This window comes from Podarcis melisellensis (assembly GCF_964234715.1).
Source record: "Podarcis melisellensis genome assembly, chromosome: 2".
Lineage (NCBI taxonomy): Eukaryota > Metazoa > Chordata > Lepidosauria > Squamata > Lacertidae > Podarcis > Podarcis melisellensis.
In genome coordinates, this window is record NC_138529.1 from 57,881,227 (window position 1) to 57,908,327 (window position 27,101).

The 27,101-nt window shown below is 42.1% G+C and overlaps 1 protein-coding gene across 1 annotated transcript in view; it reads left to right on the top strand.

Annotated features, from left to right (window-relative positions):
- TGFBI (transforming growth factor beta induced) overlaps positions 1–23,329 on the top strand; it is a 40,199-nt gene extending 16,870 nt beyond the window's left edge. The window contains exons 3-17 of the mRNA XM_081893978.1: positions 694–758; positions 3,022–3,179; positions 4,921–5,085; positions 5,580–5,726; positions 5,876–6,017; positions 7,949–8,161; positions 9,174–9,311; positions 11,054–11,190; positions 11,753–11,889; positions 14,033–14,163; positions 17,431–17,555; positions 18,788–18,890; positions 20,097–20,176; positions 21,252–21,276; positions 23,088–23,329. Of these exons, the coding sequence (XP_081750104.1) occupies positions 694–758; positions 3,022–3,179; positions 4,921–5,085; positions 5,580–5,726; positions 5,876–6,017; positions 7,949–8,161; positions 9,174–9,311; positions 11,054–11,190; positions 11,753–11,889; positions 14,033–14,163; positions 17,431–17,555; positions 18,788–18,890; positions 20,097–20,176; positions 21,252–21,276; positions 23,088–23,128 (1,807 nt within the window). The 3' untranslated portion in view covers positions 23,129–23,329. The remainder of the gene's footprint in view (positions 1–693; positions 759–3,021; positions 3,180–4,920; positions 5,086–5,579; positions 5,727–5,875; positions 6,018–7,948; positions 8,162–9,173; positions 9,312–11,053; positions 11,191–11,752; positions 11,890–14,032; positions 14,164–17,430; positions 17,556–18,787; positions 18,891–20,096; positions 20,177–21,251; positions 21,277–23,087) is intronic.
- The last annotated feature ends 3,772 nt before the right edge of the window (positions 23,330–27,101 follow it).

The window sequence follows — 27,101 nt, forward strand, 5'->3', positions numbered from 1 at the left end:
GCAAGTAGAAAGGTAATTCCAGTTCAGGTAGGTGTGAGCATGATTACATCTCCAGCTGGGAAACTTGACTTGTATGAACCATCCCTATAACTGCAGGCAAGCATTTGGACCACAATATAAAGTCTATATATGAACGGTAGTCAAATGCATAGAATGGGGGTACCTGTGCTACAATTGAAAAAGTCACAAAAGTCACAGTACTGCCTGATTAAACTGTGCTACTTAAGGTTGTGTGTCTGATTGCTGCCCCATGCTCCAAAAAGCCTTCATGTGAACAGCTAGCATGTCAGGGAGGATTACAACCCAGCCTTCTACTTCTAATTTCCTACACACACACACACACACACACACACACACACACTGCATCATTTAAGCATCATTTGTTATGATTTACTTTAAATTACAAACAACCACACCCATAAATCAGTAAAGAAACTATCAAAACAGAGCGAATGAAACACAGCATAAAAGGCTGAAAAACAGTCAACTTAAATGCTTCAGCAAATATTCATTGGCAGATTCATCACCTGATATGCTTGTGACAAACAGCTCACCATTCATGCAGATAATGTGATATTCCATCTATAGTATGCTGTGGTATGGTCTTTTGGAGCTCTGTGCCATGCAACCAATTGAAATTGGCATGACAGCTAGCCATTGCTTTGACTATGCTCCATTTCTTTCTCGCTGCAGAATGATTACCTACGAATGTTGTCCAGGATATGAAGAAGTTCCAGGGGAAAAAGGCTGTCCAGCTGGTAAATCAATTGAAGTACAAACTAATACCTTGTGCAAATTTGGGATGGTGTGGGAGCATCAGTGCATACATTGATTCTGCCAGTGGGCCTCACAGGTAGCTTTCAGTGAGGAGGAGATGTCTTGCGCAGTATAGTTTCCAGACATTATGATGGGAGTAGCAGCAGGTCATTTGATCCCCAGGCTGCTTTACTCATTACATTTTGGGAGTACAGAACGCAACCAGTAACCAACAAGGCAAATCCAATGTTAGTCATATGCAGACGAGACCCATTGAATCAATGCACTTAAGTTACTTAGGACTGTTGATATAAATGAGTCAACTATACAGTATTGGATATCACTCTAGATGTAGTTCACTGATTAATGAATATGTGGTGAGCTACTACTCTTCTGGGCCCAAATTATATCTGGCCAACATCGTAAAATGAGCATGGTGCAGGCGAGTTCCTGATATTCAACCCAAACCTTCCTTTTCCCCATCATTCCTGTCACCATTGGGGTTGCTGTTGATGTCTGCATGCAACCTATTCCCTCCATAGGCAAGCAGTCTTGGCAATTCTGCTCATATTTCTTTCCCTCACTCCTAGAGTTCCCAGATCCATTATTCCCCATTTATTAGTGACTATTACTCATGATGGCTATCTGGAATGTAGGGTGGCATGATGACTACCTGAAATCAAGGGCAGCATGCCTCTGAACATGAGTTACTTGGGGAAAGCAAGAGGGGTGGGGTGTTGCATTCTGCCCCTGCTTGTGGGCTTGCAAGAAGCAGCTGGTTGACCACTATTCTTTTTTTTTGAAAAATTATATACCTCCCTTCATTTACTACATAAAACATAATGCACAATATATGTCGGTATATAATATCCATACAATACAAAACAGACAAATAAATACATTTCATAATAAGAAGCAATATCATGGTACCTAATATAGAACAGGCATCATGGATACATATTAAGCAGCAATATCAAATTAGACACAGTATCTTTCTTTCTTACTTCACTGAACCTTTATACAAGTATAGGCCATCATAAAACATCCATATATAAAAAATTAAAATATATACAAATAAACAGCCATTTGAAATATGTAGTAGCTAGGATTTTCATGCTCTGCATCTTCCTTCCCATCCCAAAACACCCTCAGGGTGGGTAGAGTCCAGTTTGTCTGCCTCTGCAGCAGTAGCTGCTAATAAACAATGTCCCATGCACCAAATTAACGTTAAAAGTTAAGAGGGTAGCCTCAGTTATAAGGAGCAGGGAGTATGAGGTTTGAACTTCACCTCCCTTTTCTTTTTTTCCGATAACCTGGCTGTGAGTAAGTCTGTCATTGCTGCTAATATGTTTCCTTGACACTGCCCACAGAGAGCCCAGCTTTATCCTTTATTAGGAATAAAATGCTGGACCAGGTGGAGCTGTGGTTTGATGCAGCAAGGCAGTTGCTAAGTTCACTGTATTCTGCACAAACATATCTATTGTTATCTCAGTTGCCTCCTCCAGCTCCCATGCCTTCTGTCACGTCTGGAACATGCCGCACATTACTTTCTAGTACAGTGGTACCTCTGGATGTGAACGGGATCCGTTCCGGAGCCCCGTTTGCATCCTGAAGCAAATGCAACCCGCGTCTGCGGGTCACGATTTGCTGCTTCCGTGCATGCGCGTGACATCATTTTGAGCGTTTGCTCATGCGTGAGCCGTGAAACCCGGAAGTAATGCGTTCTGTTACTTCCGGGTCGCCGCGGAGCGTAACCTGAAAACGCTCAACCTGAAGCATATTTAACCTGAGGTATGACTACATGTAACGGTAACAGGACAGCCCTTTTTTCTTTTTTGCCAAGGAGGGTGTGACTTGCAGCGGAGAAACAGCAGGAGAGGATAAGGGTGCTTAACCCTTTATCCACACACAGACTGCCGGCTGCAAATTGTCCCTCCTAGTGACTTCCCTGCCACCAAATTGTTTCAAACATGCATTTTCTAGGGCAGATGCGAACATGCCCTTGAAAACGCATTGGTTACAAAGGGTGCTTAGGAGAGCAATTTCACATAGGAAGATAGTGGGTGGAGAAAGGGTGAAGTTCGCTTTCCCCCTGCTATTTCTCCACTCGCAAAGCAGCTTTTTCAGTTTTAAAAAATGGGTCATTGGGCAATTCTTACAAGCATTTCCATGTAATATGCATTTTTATGGTGAAGTAGTAAATGTTATGATTATGCTATTGCCTTGTCAAAGTGAAATGTCATCTGTATTATTATTTTTAAACAGCTTTGCCTCTTTCCAACCTGTACGAAACACTTGGAACTGTTGGGGCCTCAACCACACAGCTCTACTCTGCCAGCTCTAACTTGAGTGCTGAAATCACAGGCCCTGGAAGCTACACAATCTTTGCCCCAACCAATGAAGCCTGGGCATCCTTGCCTGCCGTAAGAATAAGTGCCACTTCAGTTTCTAAAACTTGAATGTGTTGAGGAAATCATGAAAAATAGAGGTGGTCTATCCACAAAGTGGGTAGGACACAGTAAGAAGATTGGAATCATGATTTTAAATGAAGGAATAAGAATATTCAGACACCATGATTAAATATCATTATACGTATATTCACATTTAATCATTGTTATATATTGTTTCATTGTTACCCTTTCTAATATGTTGTTTTGTTGTTCCGTAAACCACCGTGATACTTCTTTGAAATGAAAGGCAATATACAAATTATTTAAATAAAGGAACTATTGGGATCACACTTCCGGAGCTCAGGTCCTGCTTGATGGCTTCTCATAGGCATCCGGTTGGACACTGTGAAAGCAGGATGCTGCTCCACATGGGCCTTTGGCCAAATCCAGTGGGGCTCCTAGTTGCATGTCAAGACCCCGAGGCCTCCCCCTTATGTTGAATAAGAACACCTGGACACAGTATTTTGGGTTAATGGGCAGATAAAGGCCACAACTTTATTGCTTACAGAATGTGAGTGGTATTGGCTTAGACACTGGAATTGAACCGACTATATCTGACTCCTGCCCACCATGCAGGTAATCCAGTAAGGGTCAACCACCAATAAGGGGAGTCCTGTTGATGTACATCAACTAAGAACTCCCCCAGGGTCCCCAATGGGGTCATGGCATGGCCCTAGCCCCTACCCGGGCTTCAGACAAGATCCACACCCCTGGATCCCTTTAACGGAACACCCTTAAAAATGGAGGGGCAGGTGATGGCCACACCTCCCCTCCCCCAAAACAGGTTTTACCAATGCCTAACCGCCAAACCTTACAAAAGTTGTGATGATTGCTATGAGGTAGGTGAAAACAGGAAGATCCCTGGCCGTACGGCTGCTTAAATTAGCCAAGTCATGCCCACCCGCCCACCCCGCCAGCTGGCTAGGGCTGGGACGCGCCTAGAGACTCCCCAATGACCCGGGAGCTTGGCTCTGCCCCCGCTGTGTGCAGGAGGGCCTGCCCGCAACACTGCCCCACCAGTGGAGCAGCTTTCTAATCTTAGTTGCTCAAGCTCCCATTCTGTGTTCTTGCAACTTCCAAGAGCACTCCTGCTTATCTTTTATCCTGTTTCTTTTCCTGTGCCTCCCATAGCTATTCATAAGAGGGATGATTAGATGAAATTATTTCTCTTAAAGCAGAAAATACAAAAGGCTGCCAGTAGCTGAAAGCGGGATCTAGAACAACCTTTCTCAACCTTGGGTCCCCAGATGTTGCTGGAATACAGCTCCTATCTTCCCTAGCTAGCAGGACCCGAGTGGTCAAGGATGTTGAGAGTTGTAGTTAACAGCATTTGGGGACCCAAGGTTGAGAAAAGGCATTGTATCGTTTTATTCACAGTGGGCTCAGTTCATTGGATGGGAGCTGGGTAGTGCAAGTAACACAATTGCTAGCTTGAGGATGCATTCTCCTTTCAGCTGGGGAGCTGTACACAAGAAGTTGCAGTCCAGGAATCTTCCCAGCAATTGCATATTGTTCCACTGACAGAGGAACAGGGCTACAGTTGTTAGCCCTCACTATAGGGGAGGCAGTTGCAGTCCAAGCATATTTCCTTCCTGCTTGCGAGGTAGAAGCAGGTAGAAATAGTCAGGTACTATTAGTCAAGCATTGACACCTATGGCTTTGTGAGAATAAGCTCAGTGGAACTGAGTATTTGGTCTCATTTGCTTTTTCTCAGGAAATGTTGGATTCTTTGGTGAGCAATGTTAACATTGAGCTGTTAAATGCTCTTCGCTACCATATGGTGAATAAAAAAGTTCTTACGGATGATCTGAAACATGGAACAACTCTCCCTTCAATGTACCAGAATATTGATGTACAGATCCATCATTATCCAAATGGAGTGAGTATTTGGTAAAACTGCAAGGAAAACTGAAACTACAAGGGCAATTGATATGTACCAAATATTCTTTAAAGAGATTCTATTTTAGATGGCCAACTTAATTGTTCTGCCAGATGTATTAATATGAACTGGCTTTTCCCAATATAAGGGGTGGGTGATGTAACCAAAGGCTTGGGGCCAGCCACCATTATGGCCTCATGTCCGGGAAATCAGTTGACACTTTTAAAAATGCGAATAAATGGGTAACTTATTTATTGACTTATTAAAAGGATGAAACTGACTTTCAAACCACTAGGATCCTTCAAGGTGGCTCTCACAGATGCATACAGACAACCTTTAGAATTCTTCCTGTCCCACATAGACTTAATGATAGAGAAAATGATACGTGGAATTCTTTAAACCAGCTATTGACATATTATTCCACTGGCATAATATAATATGTTAATCATATACTAGCTTTAGTTTTTTATTTGTCTGGTCCCTGTGTTCCCCAGATCGTGACAGTGAACTGTGCTAGGTTGTTGGAGGCTGACCATCACGCCACCAACGGAGTGGTCCACCTGATAGACAAAGTCATTTCCACAACAACAAACAGCATCCTTCAAATTGTTGAGCTTGAAGAGAATCTTGAAACCCTAAGAGTAAGTCCATTTCAAATATATATCCCAATATTTCCTTTGATGCCCATTTAGGGCAAAATCACTTCCTTGAAAACATATTAACTTGTATCCCTGCTGGATTCCTTCCATTCTAACATGCCTAATTCCGTTTCTTTTGTATTTATTCAAAGACTGCTGTGGCAGCTGCTGGTCTCGACAGTCTTTTGGAAAGTGAAGGCCAGTTTACATTGCTGGCTCCAACCAATGAAGCTTTTAAGAAGATCCCACCAGAAACCCTAACCAGGATCCTAGGAGACCCAGAAGCTCTGAAAGGTAAACAGCTGTGAAAATGTCTATTGTACATAGATATAATTTGTAACCCACTTTGACTTTTTTTCTACAGTCAAGTGGAAAACAGTGGACCCTCTGGATACAAACTTAATTTGTTATGGGGATCCGTACGTACCCCAAAAAGTCCACATTTAGAGGTGCTGCTTCTGTGCATGTGAGCGGTGCTATAGAGCGTTTTTGCACATGTGTGTGCGGCGAAACCCGGAAGTATACTGGATAAAACCCGGAAGGGTCCACTGGATAAATTTTATAAAATAATTTTTTAGAAAAATCCTGAGTAGAAGGGCACTGGAGGTAGGGGAACGTCTTAGACTATGTGTTTTGCCAGAAGTCTCCAGCTAGTATATGTGGTCTAATGTTAGGAATGAATCTGGGTCAGATGTATTTCTGGAACTTTGCTATACTTTTTCTTGGTGTGTAATTCACTGATGATTTTATAACTTTGCCATATCTTGAAAGGCAAGGTTAAATGTTAATTTTTCAGGGGTAAGGGGTGGGGAGAAACTTATATTTCTGTAATGGTTCAAAGTGACATACCGCTGACCTCAAATCTTTTCTCTCTCTGATTTCTCTCCTTAAAGTTAGTAGCAGATGGACATTGTGGTGACCTCGACAGCTGCATTGCTGCTGCTTACTGGGAAGGAGAAGGGGAGAGACAAGGGGGTGAAGTCCAACTGGTGCATGTGTAGCAGCAGGAGCACCAGATAGGCTCTGCTGGTGCGCTTGCACTGTGCCAACCTCCCCACCATCTCCCCCTCTCCTTCCCAGTAAGCACCAGCGACTCAGCTGTCAGGAGCTCAAGTGAGCACCACCACTCGGCTTTTTAGGACAGCTGGCAGAAAGGTCCTCTAAAGAGAAGGCGGGTTTCAATCCCCATAGCCCAGTGCTCTGTTTTCATGACCCGCTGCCATGGTGTTGGCCTTTCTCTGCTCATTCTCCACCCTCTGGTTTTAAGGCAGGAATGTAGAGAGAAGGCCATGGAAAAAAGAAGAAGCTGTATTTGTACTGAGTCAGAAGCCAGAAGGCAGACAGGGAGCTCAGATGAATGGAGAACTAAATAAGGAATAACAAGCTCATCAGCACTTTCCATGGGGAACTAGATGAGCAATAGCAAGTTGGTCAGCACTTTGAGCGATGTGCTAGATGAGCATTAGCCTGGTTCTACGTAGCAATAGCAAGCTGGTTTTAAAAACACCAAACCAAACTCAAGGCTAGCCACTCGCCTCCTAAGCAGGAAACTAAAGCACAAATAAACCAGGTCTTTGTTCCTTGAAATGGAGAACAATGCTCAACACTGGCAGGTCTTGATCAAATGTGGTGGGGGAAAGAAAATTTTGGAAATTTATTTATTAAATCACGCTAGCCGCCCCATAACAATGCTCTGGGCATCTCACACAATGAAATCAAACAGTTTTAAGTTCACCATAAAGCAGCAAAAGTCACAATGAGCTAATTTTGAAAAACCATTACACAATTTAAAAATCAAAACCATACTTCCATTAAAAAGTGTGCATCTGCTTTTGCAGATGAGTGTCCCAACCTCATTTCTTGGCAAAGTGGAAATGTTTTTGGAAACCATCAGGGAAACTTTGTACATATCTCAAGAGTACAGATTCTCTGGCTAATTTAGGACATTACAATGATGCTAATTGGCTTCAAAGCTGTACTATTTACTTCCCTTGTCTCCAGCTTCTTGCAATTAGTGTGCATATGTACATACAACATGCATTTGGTTCTTTTGTGGGGGGCATGATCAGATTAAACGTGATACCTTGTTGTTTGGTTTAATTTTCATTCCATAGCCTATGACACACTGGTAGCAATTTTCAAGCCACTATATCTTTCCTTTTTAAAAATTTTAAAGAGATTTCCCCTCTTTTCAAATCTGCTTGGTATATTTTGTTTCCACGTAGACCTGCTGAGCAACCACATCTTGAAAACAGCTATGTGTGCAGAAGCCATTATTGCTGGTTTATCAATGGAAACCCTGCAGGGGAACATGCTGGACGTAGGCTGCAATGGCGACGAACTGACTCTTAATGGAAGGCCCATCATTGCTAACAAGGATGTCATCGCGACCAATGGCGTGATACACTTTGTCAACGAATTACTCATCCCAGACTCTGGTAAACCTTTTTCTCATTGTGACTTTGTCTCAGACAAGATGTGCTTGGTGAGCTTGCCAGTGTGAACAGTGCAGCTCAACCGCCAGGGCTGTTGTTTGGGGATGACCCCCAGGGTCTCAGTTCCAGGCCCTTTGTGTTCGGTGTTGGACATCCTGCCCATTTTTGTAGGTTTTTTCTTTCCTTATAGCATGGCTGAGCACACTGCAGAGCAAAGTGCAGATGAGACACCAGCCAACTTGCCCAGAAGCATCTCTGCATATAAATTATACCCATTTTAAGTACCTTTTAATTATACCTTTTAAGCAACACCCCTGCTCATTGCCATCAATTGTATTCTTTTATTAGAATATATGGAGAATGCACTACAACAACCTGACCCAGTTGTGACTGGCCTAATTCCATGTCAGTTCAGCTGATGTTCCATCTGAGTCACTTGTCTTCCACAGTGTAGCTTTCCCACTTCTAAAATGAGGTTATATATGAATGTATTTCACAGAAAGAAAAATATTAAAAACAAGCTTAATGTCAACAAAATTAAGAATTGAAATGCCAAATATTTCTTGGTTTGTTTTTTTGATAGAGGAAGCACAGCATGAGCATTGAAATGGAGATGTAAAATGAATCATAAAGTCTCGTTTTTAAAACACACATAATGAACCTGGCATAGAATACACATATTTTGTTGCATATTTTAATTTAATTTAAAGCTCTGGTCCATGGGTAGGCAAACTAAGGCCCGGGGGCTGGATCTGGCCCAGTCAGTGTGTTTTTACATGAGTAGAATGTGTCCTTTTATTTAAAATGCATCTCTGGGTTATTTGTGGGGCATAGGAATTCGTTCATTTTTTTCTTCAAAATATAGTCTGGTCCCCCACAAGGTCTGAGGGACAGTGGACCGGCCCCCTGCTGAAAAAGTTTGCTGACCCCTGCTCTGGTCCTTCATCAGTTACCCCTTCTGTAATAATTAATAATGTTGAGACTCATGTTAACATCTTTTCTTTTTAAATTGCAGCTAAAACTTTATTGGAGCTCGGTCAGGATTCCGACGTTTCAAAGGCTATGGACCTTTTTAGACGAGCTGGCCTCAGTTCGCATCTCACGGGAAATGAGCGGCTGACAGTTCTTGCCCCCATCAATTCTTTCTTCACAGGTAAGCTCTGGCACTCATCTGCACTCTAATCTGCTTAGTGGCAGAACCAGAAGCGTCAGTCAACTCAGGACAGAATCCATACTCTGGTGGGCACTGCTGGTTGTGTGTGACAGCCATGACTGAAAACGAGGAGAGATTATAATCCCCTCTGCATGCATGAGCTGTCCCTAAAGCTTTGTTTTATTGTTGAAAGTCAATTTGAGCTTGTAAGGTTGCAAGTTAAAGTCACATCTCTTTCCTTTTTTTGGGGGGGTGTTATTCTGGTTCTAATGCATGACTGTAAAAGGTAATGTAAAATGCAGTCGCTTTAATGCATGCAGGATATGCCCATCAAACACGGGACCAGCCAGCCCAGGTTACAGTGTGATATTGGCACTGTAAAGGCATGCTGCTTCCCCAAAGATCATCTTCATTTGCGCTGACTAGTTTCTGGGGAACTCACAATTCTGCCTGATTGAAAGAATCCACATTCATCTGAATGTATTCATATCAGTGGAATAATTCACATTGTTTCTACAGGGTCACCTATTAATTCATGTACAGTATAGGGGTACCTGGTGTTGATTGAATGAACTTTACAGTGTGTGTGAAGCCACTCTGAAATGATAGATATGGGGGGATGGGAATCCTGCCTTTTGTCTTGTCAACATAACAGCCAGTTCTTGTCACAGGAGCTCATTGTGTGTTTTGGCTTTGGGGAATGAATGGGCGGTGTTCAGCAGAGGTGGGGAAACCAAGGCTCTCCCAATTTCATTGGACTACATTTCCTGTCATCTCTGACCATTTGTTATGCTTGCTGGGGCTGATGGGAGTCCAGCAATGTATGGAAGGACACAGGTTCCTCACTACAGATTTGCACAGTGGTACCAGTTGCTCTGACAGTAACTCTCTACTTAGATGTTACCTTTAGATCCTGCTTTTCCTCTCAAGAACTCTGAGGCTGTCATGTGGACCTCAGGCTATCTCTCGCCCAAGGCGATTAAAAAAATGAGCTTGATCAACATTTGCTAGAACTTTATGACAAAGTGTTGCAAACGTTTATGCTTCAATAACATTAAGTCTTTGAAGTGCCACAGAATTTTGTGTTGCTTTTGTTACAAAAGCTAAATGGTTATTTCTTTGGAATTGAAATACATTGGCACTAACATGGAGGGAGAAAGAGGCAATGGAGTATCCTTTGTCCTCACACTGTGGAACCCTGAGCTACAAAGGAAACTGTGCATGCTGCACTGAAATATTGAAAGTGTTGACTCGAGCGGCATTTTCTCTTTTATAATAATAAGCACTTTTATTATTTTTAGTTTCAGGAACTATCAGAGTGATGCCCAAGGATGACACTGGTGTGAATCACAATTGTTCCCTCAGCAAGTTTTCTGTGTAGCCACATGGGTTGCAGATGCAAATTTTGTTTTTGCAGACACTGACTACATTTTAAAAGAAAGCAATTGCCAGCCTTTTTTGCGGTGGGGGAGGGGTCACACACAGTGGCGTAGCGTGGGGGTGCAGGGGGGGCCGGCCGTACCAGGCGCAACATCTGGGGGGTAGGGTTAGGGGGTGCAAATCCACGGGTTAGGGTATGCAAATTACTTGCCTTGCCCCGGGTGCTGACAACCCACGCTATGCCACTGGTCGCGCAGGGGACTGACTTTGAAACTTGCATTTTGCGACAAAATTCTACACAACAGCATGCTTTAGATGCCTTGTTATAAAACTATGACTCTTGGCTTTCTTTTGTTCTGCAGATCAGACTCCTACGCCAGGCAGGAACGTGCTCCGGGATCACATAATTAAAGAGCAGCTTTCCTCTAAATACCTTTTCCATGGACAGAAACTAGAAACTCTGAGTGGCAAGCAGCTGAGAGTATTTGTGTACCGAAATGTATGTTTGCCATTTAATTACTCCTCCCAGTTTTTACTTTTAAAACAGGGTTTGTGGCTCTGGGTTCCTTTGGGAGGAAAGGTAGGGAAATAGTAGTAGTAGTAGTAGTAGTAGTAGTAGTAGTTGTAGTAACAATCAGTTCAAATAAAATCCTTTCTCCAGGTACTCATACATAGCAGTTTAAATAGGGTTATTTCATTTCTGTCCTTGCAGCAATCCTGTGTTTGACCTAAGATTATTCAGTGGTGATTCTGTATAGATGAACAAGCTGGTTCCTTCCTTTTCTGCATTGGAAAGTTCTTTTCACACAACACTGAATTGATTCCACTCTAGTGTTACACTGAGCTGATTTGTTTGAATGCTCTGCCTTTTAAACCACTTGTTCAGCATGCAGTCGAGAGACTGTTAGCTTTGTGGGAATGTCCGATTTACTAGTCAGTTGGTGTTCAAGTACTTCTAGGCCTCATGCCATAGACCAAGATGTGCAGGGTCTCTAGTGTGGAAACTTAAATCATTTTAAACTTCTGCGATGCTTTTAATTAAAACCCAATCCATCCTGTAGACTCTCTGCATCGAAAATGCCTGCATTGCTGCCCACGACAAAAGAGGAAGATTTGGAACCTTGTTCAGTATGGAAAAGTTGGTGACTCCCCCTCTTGGCACCGTTATGGATGTGCTCAAAGCGGATGATCGTTTCAGGTGACATTTTTAGTTTGTATTGTTGGCTTGAGAACAGTGACATGGGAGAAGTGGTTTTGCTTTAGTGAGAACTTGAGGCTGATTATTTCTGCATATTTAATCACATTTTGAATTTTAAAATCAATTATCTGATTTAAACCTTTTTTATATAAAAAAGTATGGAAGACAGATGTAGGAAACTGTCCTATACAGATCCAGACCATTAGTCCATCTAGGTCAATATTGTATATACACTGTGTATTGTATTGTATATACACTGACTGGCAGAAGTTCTCTGGTTTTTCAGACAGGAAACATCTCTGGACCTGCCTAGAGATGTTGGGGGCTGATGCATGCAAAGCAGGTGCCATGCCACTGAGATATAGTGTTTAACAGCATGGCTTTTGACTCACAAATAAATAAATTGACACCATTATTGTAATATTAAGGACATGATTTTTGAATTATTTTTATTTATAAAAATACCTACGTATCACTATTCATTAAAAAAAAACACCAGAGCCGTTTACCACAATTAAACTGAAAACCATACAATAAAAACCATGTAAATATTTAAAACTGGAAATCAACAATTGCAAAAGGATATTTTATTAATGGCCAGCATACACGTGGCAACATAGAAAAGTTTCTGGCTGGTGTTTAAAGGTTAAAACAGAAGGCACCTGTTGTACCTCTTCTGGATTTTATTATGTTTTTAAAAAATAAATGAATCAAAAGTCCTGATGGGCACACATAGTTGTGTAGTTCTCTGTCTGTTACTGGGAAATTCTAATTGTGTCTCTCCAGTTCAAGCCTAATTCATACATTGGCAAAGCATTTAAAATTAATTTGAGGCTCTTGCTTGAAAGCTTTTCTCAGTGGCATTGTAGACCTAACTTTTATTTGAATATTTAATCAAAATGCATTTTTATCACAGTGATTTTTATTCTCCATGATTACAGAGGATGGGCAGAGCATTCCACCCTGGAGAGGGTTTGGATGGGGTGGAAGGCAGCTCTATCTGATTATTGCCTCCGCAGAGGTCTTTCCTTCACCCATCTAAAATGTGGAAAGGCAGGGAAAAATTCCAAAATGCATCATTTTGAAGGCAAGGAGGGACAGAGCTGGTGGAGACCAAGGATCTGCTAGATCCTACGCAGCTTTAATGAGCTGCAGATTGTGGCAGGCACTCCACTTCAAGCCCATTTGCTGCATCTACCCTGGTTCCGCCTCTCCTTTGAGGCTCAGCGCTACCCAGCCAGGGTTAGGATTGCCCACAAGTAATTCAACACAGACCAATGCTGCAATTTAATTAGATCCTAACTTCATTATAATTCTTTCCATGTTAAGTGCTTGTACTTTATCTTTTCCTCTTTAATAATAAGTGCAGCAGGCCAGTAGGGCAGTATTAATTCCCTTTTGCAGATAAAGAGCTCATGATTAAAGACAGCAGTGGTCAAGGTTTCTAAGCTGATTGAACTGTGTCGCCTGAATGCAAATAGCACCCAAGCCATGGGGAGGCTTTTTGCACTAATGCTGCAATGGGGAACTTTTTGCAAAGTAGCCAGATGCAAAAGTGGGAAGAGCAATGGTGCGATGCTCACCTTGGTACAGTAGGTTATATTTCAGAAATGCAAAAGTCAGAGGTTTCAACAAACTGCACACATTCCTCTGTCCTCCTTCCAGGCAAGCCAGAAGTATTATCAGAGTTCAAGGACATATTCTGGCCAAAGAAAAGAACTCAGGAGGGTGTGGCCTGTGGCAGGGCCAAAGAGAGGCGTCTGGAAAGCCATCTTTGGCTCCTGGGCCTGAGCGCCTCACCCTGCACTGCTGCTCTAATGGGACATGTGACCTGCCAACACAAAGGTCTAGAGCATCCTGTTTCCAGCAGTGTCCAGCCAGTTCCCTTTGGGAAGTCTTTGTTGAAGAGCTCCTTGCTCCTCCCCAATAATATATTGCAGGCACATCAGGGTTCCCTAAACGCAGTAATCTCTTCCGGCGAAAGGAACAGAGAAGCCCACTAGCTCGGGAGTTCTGTGTACACGTTGGGGCATATATGGAGCTCTATGCTGGACCTCTTTGTTATTTCAGCCGTGACATTTTAAACAGCTCTTTGAAAATGCTTGAGCGTTCAATGCGTATTTTCTCTGTGTGTTTCCGACAGCACACTAGTGGCTGCCATCCAGTCTGCAGGCCTCACAGAAACGCTGAACAGGCCAAGGTCCTTCACAGTGTTCGCACCAACAAACGAAGCCTTCCGAGCCATGCCGCAAGGGGAGCTGAACAAACTTATGGGTAAATGTCCATAGATCTGGTTGGCTGTGGTGTGTGATATTGAGATTACTTACACTGAGTTCCTTGGATAAGTGAGCTTTACAGTATTTTGTGCTATTACAGTCTCATTTTCAGCTTCTCTTTTGTTTGCTCGTCCATGGGAGAGAGACAATAGGTTAGAAAAGTTTTCACTGATGTCACAAGGAATGATTTGTCCGTGAGGTGACAGTGATTTACTATCAACACCCATGGTGAGACAGTTCAGGCCCTTCAAACTTTGTGTGTGGGGGGGTGCACTAGATCCCAACAATTTATCAGAATGAAAAGAAATATTTTGCAGAGTTGCCACCCACTCTGCTGAACTTCCCTCCCCTGCTCATCCAACTGCTGTTATGGGGGGGGGATGTCCTGTTTTTCTATATGCTAGCATGTGTGATTGCAAGTTTAGTTGTGTGAGAGAGAAAGAGAAAGAGCTAGTCTCTGTTCTCTCTATGTGTGTGATTATGTATGTGTGAAAGAGCGAGTCTGTGAGAGCCAGGCAATGATAGTCTACCTGCCAGTCTCTCTGCCATGTGTGCAATTGTCTCTGTGTGTGGAAAGGACGTAGACAGTCCAGACATCCCTTATGCCTCAGTCCTTGAAATTTCCTAGTACATTTATGGAATATTGCAAGGGTAATGAAGGAGTAGAAAAAAGGCAAATAAAGAAGAGTATCAGTCAAGATTCAGGGTTGATAAGATGGACAAGCAGTAGTAGTAGAAGAAGAAGAGTTTGGATTTGATATCCCGCTTTATCACTACCCTTCAGGAGTCTCAAAGCGGCTAACATTCTCCTTTCCCTTCCTCCCCCACAACAAACACTCTGTGAGGTGAGTGAGGCTGAGAGACATCAAAGAAGTGTGACTGGCCCAAGGTCACCCAGCAGCTGCATGTGGAGGAGCAGGGAAGCGAACCTGGTTCACCAGATTACGAGTCCACTGCTCTTAACCACTACACCACACTGGCTCTGTGGTGTGGGCTGTAGTGCATGGGTATTTATATGCTACACCCTCTGTTAACAAACAACATCTAAAAAACTACTTCTAATACGTTCCTCAAGAGAGCGAGGGAAACCATGCCTGGGCTACTAAAGGACCTAAGTGAGAAAAATGTCATGTGTATGTCTAAAAAAGTTACCAAGAATCATAGCAGGGAAGATGGAAATCACAGATGGCCATCAATAAATGTTGATGAATGTTAGCTGGGCTGGTAAGGACAGGGGTGATATTTTCATAAGCCCCAGGCCCAGTGGGGGGAAAAAAGCTTCAGCTTGGAAGCCCTATAAGGAAAGGGTATGCGAACTTGTTCAATTATCTTTCATGTAAATATTGAAACATTCTCTTGCCTGAACTGAAAAATAGTTGTGGCTTAGAAAAGAATATGAGCTGTTCTAGTGCAATGGCTTTTCTCAGTTCATGCCCATCCCATTTGTGACATCATAATGCAACATCTGCTGATGGGAGCTGGTTATCCTTTTAAGTTCGCAGAGCAGCAGTCTGCACATTTGCTCTATTGCTTAACGCACAAATAGTTTGTAACTGATTTGTAGCTACCGTAAGTAGCTGTGGAACTGAAACATCCCAGATGTGAACAGCCAAAATGTTCTGAGGCTTTGTAAGCAAAATATTTAGCTTACTCCTCTGAAAGCAATGAATCACCATTGATGGGAATATATAGCAAAGAGCAACTTACGTAAGAGGGAAAAGGGAAGAAGAGCTGTAATTTCTTGTTTGATCATCTTTATCTCTTGGATGTGTTACTCGTAGCTGCAGCTGGATTTGGGACAATATACAACCTACTTCTATATTTGCTCCAAACAATTCAGTAGCAGGGGGTTCTAGTCCAGCCCCCTGCTACTGAATTGTTTGGAGCAAATATAGAAGTAGGTTGTATATGACTCTTGTGGTCTTTTCCAACTCTATGATTCTATGATGGCAGTATATATTATATGGTATAATGTCTGACTGCATATCATTTCTGCATCTCAGAAATTTCAGTTTCACTCTGGAGCTGAGAAAACCTGGACGATCTGTCCAGAGTTAAGGCTCACACACAAAATCCTGAAATTCATTACCTCCAGTGTTATGCCTTTGCACATGCTTTGCAAAGTACATATAGAAAAGTACTGAATTCAATACCAAACCAGTCCATAGATGCATGAGACATGAGAGTGAATTTTCAGCAATATAATTGCAATGCTTCCTTTGAAATTCCAGTACTGTCTTTTAAATGAGGAACTGCTGAATACTTTCTAGCCAGAGACCATAGGAGTCAAAAGTGTACATATTTATCTCATCCAAGTTGTGATTCCAAGTTCACTGAAGACCAACTGAAACACGAAATCCGTTTTTCATAGTGAGGCCTTGAACCTTTCTTGAATGGATTTTTCAATGTTGTAATAGAGAGCAAATTTAGATGGGTGTTTTGTGGATCATGATATTTTCTGTTTTACAAATGTGCCTTTGTTGGTAAAGGCACAGAGGAAAAGATCAGTAATGCGTAAAGGCTTATCAAAACAGCTTCAAACATTTTGGTTCAGTTTCACCTGTTTCCAAAAACAGCATCGGGGTTTTCTTTTCCAGTACGTCTTCTGCCACTTTTGGAAGCACTTGCCAGATATCAGATTTATAAGCTGCTATGATTCATTGCCAGTATATGTTGGCATCCTCTTCTGCTTATGGAAGAAACAGATAGAGACAAAGGCATCATAAGCAATGAAGGCACCAGTTGCGGCAGCATAGCAGAAAAATATTGCAAGGAAATGATGTGATGTCAAATTTAAAAAATCCACAGAGCACTACGGGAATCATAGCTGCTGTTAAAGGATAGTGGTTCCAAGTATTTTTTAAGTCCTGTCCCCCCCACCAATTGCAGATCACTCAGATCACACATTCATGCATTTGAAGTCAAATAACTTCAATACATTCTATGTAATACAGTATAGCTGTTTATACTGCATCCTTCCTCCTGCTGCAGAAAACACTTCAGCTGCTCAGTACTTAAGAGTTTCTTTGCTGGAAGGAAAGAAACTTGCCAGCATATGTGAGAATCTGAACATGGGCACTCTAGAGATATATGGCTGCAGTCTGACTTCATGGAACAGCTGCATACTGTTAGTGGAAGGCGGAATACTTCTGATATTGTCCTTCGTCTGTTTACCTCACTATGTGATACTTTGTTTTCTTTCCTAAATACCACGAAACAAGTAAAGTGAGCTATAACACATATCTTGGGTCTCTTTCACCCCCAGGTAATGCTAAAGAACTTGCCAGCATTCTGAAGTACCACATCGGGGATGAAATATTGGTTAGTGGAGCAGTTGGTGCCGTTGTAAGAATGAAGACCTTGCAGGGTGATAAACTGGAAGTCAGCACTGTAAGTTCATCTCCCCCCCCCCTTATCTCTTGTTGTGAAAATACTGAGTTGTTTATCTGCAAATACCTTGAATTTCTGAGAAGCAGACAATGGTTTTATTGTTGCATGTCTCATTTCTGTGCTTGTATAATATCCTCTTATTCTCCCTTCCCTGCATTTTCGTAAGAAATCATGCAGGATAGTTATAAATACAAAGACATACTCCTAATATTAACCAGTTAACAATGTTCACACAAAACTTTACCTCCCTGGGATTCCTTTGTGGGAGGCTGGGAGGGGAAAAGAAGATTAGAAGTGAGCCTCAATTTTGCATACTCTTTCTCCCTCCTCTCCTCACCATGGAGGAAATGTAGGCTTTATCTCACAATGACTGAGTGATCTCATGTTCAAATCTATCCCCTATCCATTCATTCACTTCTAGAAGTGAATAGAGTAGTGGAGATAGTTCAAGGTTTGTCCTGACATATAATCTGAATAGGTACAGTGTTGTCATGGAAAGTTTAGAGGAAACTAGACAATGATGTTTATCATGTCTCTTAAACAAGAACAGGAACCTTCAGACTTCAAACCTGGACACAACTACGGTAAGTCCAGTGCCATCTGTGACAAACCTACATAATGACACTATCCACAGAGGAAGAGAGGCTGGAAAAGAAAGACCAGTTGTGTGTGGTTAGCAACTACCAACAAAATACACACACTGTCTAGACACTTGTAGTGTTACATAATAACATTATCTCATTTTAATAACCTTCTTTTCACTTGTCAAAAACACATGCAGTGCTGTTAGCAATCATGGCATGAACAGCTTCGCAATGAGCTTCTACTGATACCGTAATTGTGATAGTTTATGTAGCAGATTCCTTAATCCATGGCAGTGTTTTGGGGATTAAGCACAGCCTAGTGCCCCTCAAGACTTATGGTGGCCTGGCAGAACAAGGGACAGCCTGCAGGAAAATCGGAGTCTGCTTGTGGCTGCCAGCAAGGGAGGAACCACAAAAAGCAATCTTACATTTGTTTAACATAGTCTGCATCCACATTCTTACTTTGCTGAAGGTATATTAATTACTTTGTTAAACCAAACTGCTTGGGTGCAGCAGATTTCAGTGCAATATGCTGCTGGGTCTTTTGGAGAAGATTAAAAAAAAAACCTGCATATTTTCTCCTCTAGAATTATTTCTCCTAGCATATGTTTCTGATCACTTATCTCTGCTTCTTTTTTCTCTCTTAAGAAAAACCACATCGTAAACGTCAACAAGGAACCTGTGGCCGAAGCTGATATTATGGCCACTAATGGTGTGATTTATGCTGTGAATACCGTTTTACAACCACCAGGTAGGTCAAGTTAGGTTCAGGAATAAAAGAGATCTCCACCCCCTCCCTCAGGTTTGCTTCTCTTTCCTAAGGAGTTAAGGTCACATTATTATTACTGTGGAGCAGCAGCAAAATGCACATTTCCTGTGCAGCAGGAAACAAGTGGGTAATTCCCATCTTCCTGAGAAACATTATATTTTCAGTCTCCAAAGCACTCATTCACTTCAACAGGGCGCACATGAAACGTTAGGAAAACTGCATGTGCCATATACATGATTGGAAACATTGGGAGGGAAGAAGGGAAAGTGATTTTGCAGGGCTGTGAATCATAATTTCCTTTGACAATTTAACAAAAAACATACTGGACACAATATTTTTGGGTGGGTGGGGGTCAGCTTACAAGCAGGCTGCTCCTGGTGAGCCAGCTCAAAGGGCTCCTTTGCTCCTTTGAGAACAAACAGGATGTTTGCCTGCCTACTCATCCGTGAGAATGATGGCAGTGGTCTTGATTTGAACTCCAGGCCTCTTTACTTAATATGAAAGTGCTGAATACAGCAGAGTTGGAAGAGAGCCCCCAGGATCATCTAGTCCAACGCCCTGCAATGCAGGAATATGCAGCTGTCCCATATGGGAATCAAACCTGCAACCTTGGCGTTATCAGCACCACACTCTTAACTACAACTTCTATCATCCCTAGCCATTTCCCATGCTTGCTGGGGCTGATGGGAGTTGTAGTTCTGCAAAATCTGGAAGGCTAAAGGTTCCCCACATCCCAACCTATGTTCTTAATTGTGTTCTACCCAAAAGTGTACCAGTTTTGGTGGATGGAGGGCAATGACAGGAGCAGTGGACAACTCCTAAAATACAATGTACAACCCAGCTGTAGTATTTTCCCTTTCCTGCATATGGCAACAAAGCATTTCTCTTAAGGAAGTATCTTGGATAGTATGTGGAATTTTCTGGGTTTGTTCACAGAGCGGTAATGTTTGGTCACTTGGACAGACTGACAGCAGAGTTCGAAGCACTGGTATAGAGTTGTTGCCATTGCATTTAGTTCGTTCCATAAATTTGTGCCCTGCCTCTTCATTTGATGCGTAAGGTAGCTCAAAAAACAAAACACCAACCCAAAATAAAAGCATTACAACAGAACGTTGTAATTTGGTGTTCTAAATTAATGGAAGCAGAAAACATCCACAAGTGTATTTGAATGTTGTTTGTGTCTTTTAGCTTCCAGGCCTAATGAAAGAAGCGATGAGCCTGCAGATCCGGCACTGGAAATCTTCAAGCAAGCCTCTGCATTATCCAAGGCAAGCATAATGCTCAAGCAGCATATAGAGACATTTCTAATGTCCCTTTGTTTGGACATGGACAACATAGATCATATCACTGGAACCTACATTCAGATTAAATTATTATAATTTATTTACTTGTTCCACTTTTAAACTGCCCTCTTCAAGTAAGATCCTGGAGCAGTTTGTAAAATATCTAGTCAAAACGGTAATAAAGCCACTAAACCTTTAACCACTAATTTTATAATCATCATCACCCTATTCAGGCTCTCAGAATCAACACAGCAGAGGGCAATGTAATCACAACAGACCTTGAATCCATCAATCTCCTGCAAAGGCCAGGGTAGACAGATGTGTCTTAAGCTGCTGTCTTCCAGATCAGTTATACTCACATGCTGTGAAGAGGGCAGGGAGAGCGAGCCCATGTGAGTTAAGGACTTGGCCCACTGTCTTTATGTCACCACACATAGAGGTTTGCAACAGGAGGTACTCTCTGAACATATCCCAAAATGTCCTTGCTTGGAAAGATCTCCCACTGATTACAGTGAAATTTGCCTGTCTGCAGCCCCCTCCTAAAATCACAATCCTAAGTATGTAGTGAACCATACAGAACCAATGGAACTGGTATCCATGGATGAGATGTGAAATATTTTGTACCAGCTCCCTAAATCATGCTATGCAGTCTCTCATTTGGCCATATTTGAATGGCCTCCAAAGTAATGGCTGTGGTGCAAATGGCCTCCCCCAGGCACAGCCTGCTTCTCCCAGTTTTCTTTCCATCTGTACAGAGGCTTACGGTGGTAGCAGCCAAGGGCTGAAATTTGACCTACAGCAGCTTTTCAAGTGGTGCAGGGGGAACCGCAGGGCACACAGCTGCTGTTCTGACACAAGCTCCCTTTGGATTAGCCCACTGGTCCCTGCCCCCAGCCCCACAACACTGCTCTGATATGGGCAAAACCCATGCTTACTAAGGGAATATTTTTGTTTGGGGTTTTCAATTGCACATCAATTTGCTATAAAATTATATCAATATTATTGATTTGTTTCATCTGTACAAATGTAAACGTTCTCTCTCTCTTTTCCCCCATTGCAGATTTCCCACAGGAATGTTCGATTAGGTAAGCAAAATTTACATGCCACGTAACTTAAATGGTTCCTCTGTGGTGTGGCAGCTACCAGGATTTGTAGTTGCATCCCATGCCTCACCCATGAGAACCATTTGTGTTCTCTCAGAACATGTTTAATCCACTCACAGGGACCTCCATATAGTCCAGGCATCTTCACTTGATATCTTATGAGTGCTGTGTGGGTGCTTGCCAACGGAAACATTTTTAGCCACACGCTCAGTGGGGGTCATGTATACTCTGGACCCCCTCTGAATTTGCCTGCTGTTGTACCCTTCTGGGAAGCAATGCCATTCCCTCATTTCTTAGTGAGGCTTTCCTTCTCTTTGTTTCTTGTAGGCTCTTCAAGGGCAATTCGCTAAGGCTGAGTTGAACTATCAGCTATGAAAAAATGTGATAACAAGGAATGTGAAGGGTCCCAGTCAAAACACAAACGTGATGGAAGTAGGAAGATATGCTCAGCCATATTTCCCTGTCTCCCACTGCTCCTTTCACTGAGACAGACCACTGGTCCATCTAGATCAATAGGGATGCGGGTGGCACTGTGGTCTAAACCACTGAGCCCCTTGGACTTGTTGATTGGAAGGTCGGCGGTTCGAATCCGCGTGATGGTGGTGAGCTCCTGTTGTTCTGTCCTAGCTCCTGCCAACCTAGCAGTTCGAAAGCATGCCAGTGCAAGTCGATAAATAGATACCACTGTGGCGGGAAGGTGTTTCCGTGCGCTATGGTTTCTGTCACGGTGTCCTGTTGCACCAGAAGCAGTTTAGTCATGCTGGCCACATGACCCGGAAAGCTGTCTATGGACAAATAGTGGCTCCCTTGGCCTGAAGCAAGATGAGCACCGCACCCCAGTCGCCTTTGACTGGGTCCAGGGGCCCTTTACCTTTTACCATCTAGATCAGTATTGCCCACACAGAACAGCAGCCGCTCTCTAGGGTTTCAGTTAGGGTTTCTTCCCAGCCCTACCTGGAGATAGGGAACATTGCTTGGCTGCTTAGGCAATGTGATGGACAGGTTTCCTTTCCCTTGCATAGTGGCCAAACAATCCCTCTCCTCTTGTCCTGCCTGGTCTAGACATGCAACAGAGTGAGGTGATAAAATCCTGAGGCAACAGAGTGGTCTATGCCATTTCAGCTTGCAGATGGTAGATTATATTTTTTGAACACTTCCCCACATTTTAAAATACACCTCCTTTTAAATAAAAACTAGGTTCTGGCTCAGTCTGTTCCCTGCTCTGCGACAAGGGAGGGCTTGTGGGGTGTTGTTTTAACAGAGGGACATATTTTATAAATGTAATTCCCCCACCTGGAATCTGAAGTGGTACTCTTCATTCTTCCATCTCAGGATGTTGCCACCAAATTCACAACAAATTATGCTGTGTATATAAACGTCTAGGAGACACCTAGACATCTCATACTATACCCCACTGTGAAGGGGATAGCATACTGTAATATCACATCGCCCAATTCTTGCAAATTGCCATGTTCAGGCCAGAGCACTGTGGCATAGGCATCCAGCCTAGTTTAATGAAGCTTTGCAAATCCAGTGAAATTAAGTACGTGGTAATGTGTGCCTGATTGCAGTCAATGTTGAAAACAAACACTGTAGGCACATTCTAAAGCATCTTTCAAGCAATTCAGTTTTCATTTGGCTGTGAACAGCTTTAGAGAGGAACAAAATAACATAGTGGTAGTAAATGGTTTACTGAATTTAATTTGAGAAGACCTCTCACTATCTTTTTGATGCAGCCATAGAAGATTAATGCAGTTGTGGTTATGACAGCGTCTGCTTCTCTCCTTTTTCAGCTCCTGTGTATTCCAGATTGTTAGCAAGAATGAAACACTAAAGCAACAGCCATTCTGTATATGCAAAGCACAACCAAGGATTCAACTAGCTTTTGCCATTGGGTTGCTGAAAAGAAGGACTTTGTTTTCTACAAAACAACAACAACACCCACACATACACACATGCCACCATGTATTACACAAAGGTTATGTTTTTTTCAACTGAAATGAAGGAGAGAAAATAAAAGCCATATATATTTAAACCATTGTTTGATAAGCCTAATTTTGTTACAATTGGTAGCTGAGAATTCAGGGAGTCTCAGGTATGTGTGTCTACTCCAAAATTATTTAGGCCCAGCCTCCAGTTGTGCAAGAGCTAAAATGACTTTGATTGCAAACACGCTAAAATTGATCCCTCTCTGGTTAGTATTTAATAAAAATGTTTAAAGTTTGCATGCACTGTCAAGAACTGCACACACTGGCTTATGCTCAGAATCCTATTGAATATCTGAGGCTTTGGCTTTAGAAAAGGGAGTTATTCAGAAATGCATCCTGAATTAGACTCAGGTTGGCTTTCAATTGCTACAGTCTGTCTTCATGGTTTTGAGTGCAGGTACGTAGACCGATCCTGCACTTTTGCACACAGTCACTGCTAAAACCAAGATTTGTGAAGCTCATTTGTCCACACTGGCCCTTCACATTCTTGAGGGTCAGTGAGATGAATGGTCCATTTTCTATAAGGTGCTAATAGTAGTATTTTCCTACTTAACACAGTTTTGTTGTGAAATATTTTAGAAGATAGCCACAGAAGCATTTATTATTCATTTCTACATGTATAGGGGTAGGTACAGATGGATCGTGAGTGGTCTCTGTACCCTGGTGCTTTTCTTTTTCTTTGAAAAAACAGAGTTTTTAAAAGAGTCTTGCTTTAGAGTAATAATCCAACTTTGTGACTTTTCCACACTTTATGGTTTGAGGCTTGCAAGCTTACAGATAAGATATTCTGATTTGGTCTCTCATAGTTAATGGGGTTGGGTGGGGCTTTCAACTACATTTTGAAAATGAAGGCAACAAGCTTCATAGCAATTACATAAAATCTTAATATCGTTTTTCAGAGCGCACAGCCTAGGCATGACTTAGACATAAATTTGTATGTGGATATTTTAAAGGATGTAAAAGTACAGCTTGTGCCTTCAATTAAAACTGGCTATTTAGGTCACAATACAGGTGCTACAGAACTAGCTCCCTACATGCTGTGGAAGCTTTCTCATTCATCCACCCCTGATAGAGAACAAAACCTGTCAGAAATTCAGGAGATTTTCTTTAAAAAGGGGGGAGTTTCGATGTAACGTACACTTACAAAAAACTGCCTGTGTGTGGACAAACTATCACACATTCTAACACGAGTTCTAAGAATTGCGGCCTGTAGTCTTAAGAGACTTTGCTAGGCACTCTCTTAACAATGCCAGTTGTGTACTTCAGCAAGAACATGTGGTTTTTATTTTCTTCCCTCCTGTGCTTTGAAAATGTTCCACACAATTCTGTGTTTTAGCTTTTTTTTTTTTTAAGCCTCATTGATGATATTAGGGAATTTGCATGATATAAGCTATGGTTTGATCAGTGCTGTCAATTAGCTTTTGTTTACACATATGGTTCTAACTTTAATATATCTTTTTCTTCCTGAGCCTGGCAATACATCCTCTCTGTAATGTGGTCATAGAGCAATCCCTCATCAAAACCTTCAAATAAACAATACATTTGTGATAAATCTTGGGTTTTCTTTTTAAAATATAAATTGACTGTGTCAGTAATATTACAAGTGACATCAGCATACTTTGTTTAGGGAGACAGTTTTACCTCAGATAGCTTTTAAGAAATCCCATGAGTACCACCCCAAAATACTGCAAAGTCTTTCTGCAGATTTTACACATTGTGAAGCATTTCTTTCAGCCATTTACCTCAGAGTATTACCTCACACTATCCTGGCAGTGAGGAAGTAGGACACTGCCATCTCAGTTTGCACATGGTAACTTATTTGTTTGACAGTATCTCCATCTGAAAATCGCAGCCATTTCTCTTTTTAGAGAGAAAGTTCAAAAAGCAACTTTCCTTGATATGGCAAGTTTTGATACAAAGCAGTCATTTTCAAATGTGGACACTTTAAAGCATTCAGATTCAGATATGGGATGGCACAGAGGCCTGGCAGAATTGGCAGGGCCAGGGGGCGGGGAGAAATTGAAAGTGTTGCATAAATATTTTACAATATTCTTTGTTTATTTTTTTGGACATATTCATGAGATAGCTTAAAGACGCCCTTCACCCACTATTTATTTATTTGTAAGTATTTGGACTAATTATTTATTTGTAACTCAAAACAACTACAAAAATGTGAATAAGAAAGTTTTGTTTTTTAAAAAATAAAGTAGCACATGGTTGGCCAAGCCAGGCTTTCAGCAATTATCAAGAGCTTTGTGAACATGAAACATATTTGGAGAACAAATATTTTGTTCCCAGTGTTTTGTTACCTGTGCATCAAACTAGACTGTTGATTGCATAGGTGCCATATTCATGAACATGCTATGGTAATGCTACCAGCTGGCACCATTAAGAGCTCATTTGCCAAGTACCCCAGTAAATGCCTACCTCTCCCAATGACACTTAGCTCAAAGGACTTTTGTGCATTTGTAGTCCTTCCAAGAACTCTGTAAAGTAGGGCATTATTAACATCCCTGCAAAGCCAGGGCACTATCAATTAGAAATCCTTGCAATAGCCCTGAGAAGTAGGGCACTATTAATCAATACCAGCTTACCCAAGATTGCCCAGCTAGTCAGTCAATGCTTCAGCAAAAGTTTGATTCTCTTCCTTGCCTAATTCATCAGTCATTATGGTGTAGTACCACCTTTAGATTCCCACATTTAATGATGGTGCTAGATTTCTCAGTGACACATGTCCCTTCCTATGTAGAATTTATTGACAGAACCTGTGGCCTTTGAGATGCTGTTCGACTCCACTGACTATGCTCCTGGAGCAGATGGGAGTCAAAGTCCAGCAACATCTGAAGGGCCACAGGTCCCTCACCCCATTTTAAAGCATTCTGGTGAGCACAAGAATCGGAATCAAAGGAAAACTGTCAGAATCCTATATAGAACCAAGCACTTCAAACAGGAGTCTGCAAGCCACATCCCAATGCCTCCCTTGCCATTGCTCATGCTAAGCCCTGGGAATCTTGCCCTTTTCCATACCCAGCGAAACAATTTGCTACGACACAGTTTGACTTAGTATTACGCATCCCATTCAAGGGACTCCCATGCTCTTTTTCAATACCAGATGCAGGTTTGTCCAATCATACAAGCATAAGAACAGCATGCTGGACCAGGGCAATTGCTAGTCCAGCATCCTATTCTCACAGCGGCCAAACAGATACTTGTGGGAAACCTGTAAGCAGGACCTGAGCACAAACACACTCCCCTCCTGTGGTTTCCAGCAACTGGTATTCAGGAGCATTGTTGCCTCTGGCTGAAGAGGCAGAACATAGTTCTTGATCGCCTTATTCCCCACAAATTTGTTCAATCCTCTTTTAGAGGATCCTCTTTTCAATCAACAACAGTTGAACAGGATCAAGTGGTGATTCTTTCCAAGAATTTCCATTTCTGGGGTGGTGAAGGTGACTTTTAAATTGTGGTCTTAATGGGAAGGGAAACCCTTGCCCCCTACCATAAACTAGGAGAGGAGGGAGTGTCACAGAGTAGGCCAGGCCGTTGTTTTTCTTCCACATTCAAATATAAATGACCTCATCCGAAGCCTGAGTGGCACTACTTGGTTCTTCTCACTGTATAAGCAGACCTAATGTTTACACAGGAGAAGTTGAAGCATTTCCTTCAAGAGAATACTTCTGACCTCTTAGAGCTACTTCTTTTCCTCATATCCCCAGGAATGGGGATAATAGCACATGCAATACTGTGGTTTGGAACAAAAAGCAATGGTGCACTGAAGCACAGCGCTATTAAGTGCTAGAGGGATTCCGATAAACAATG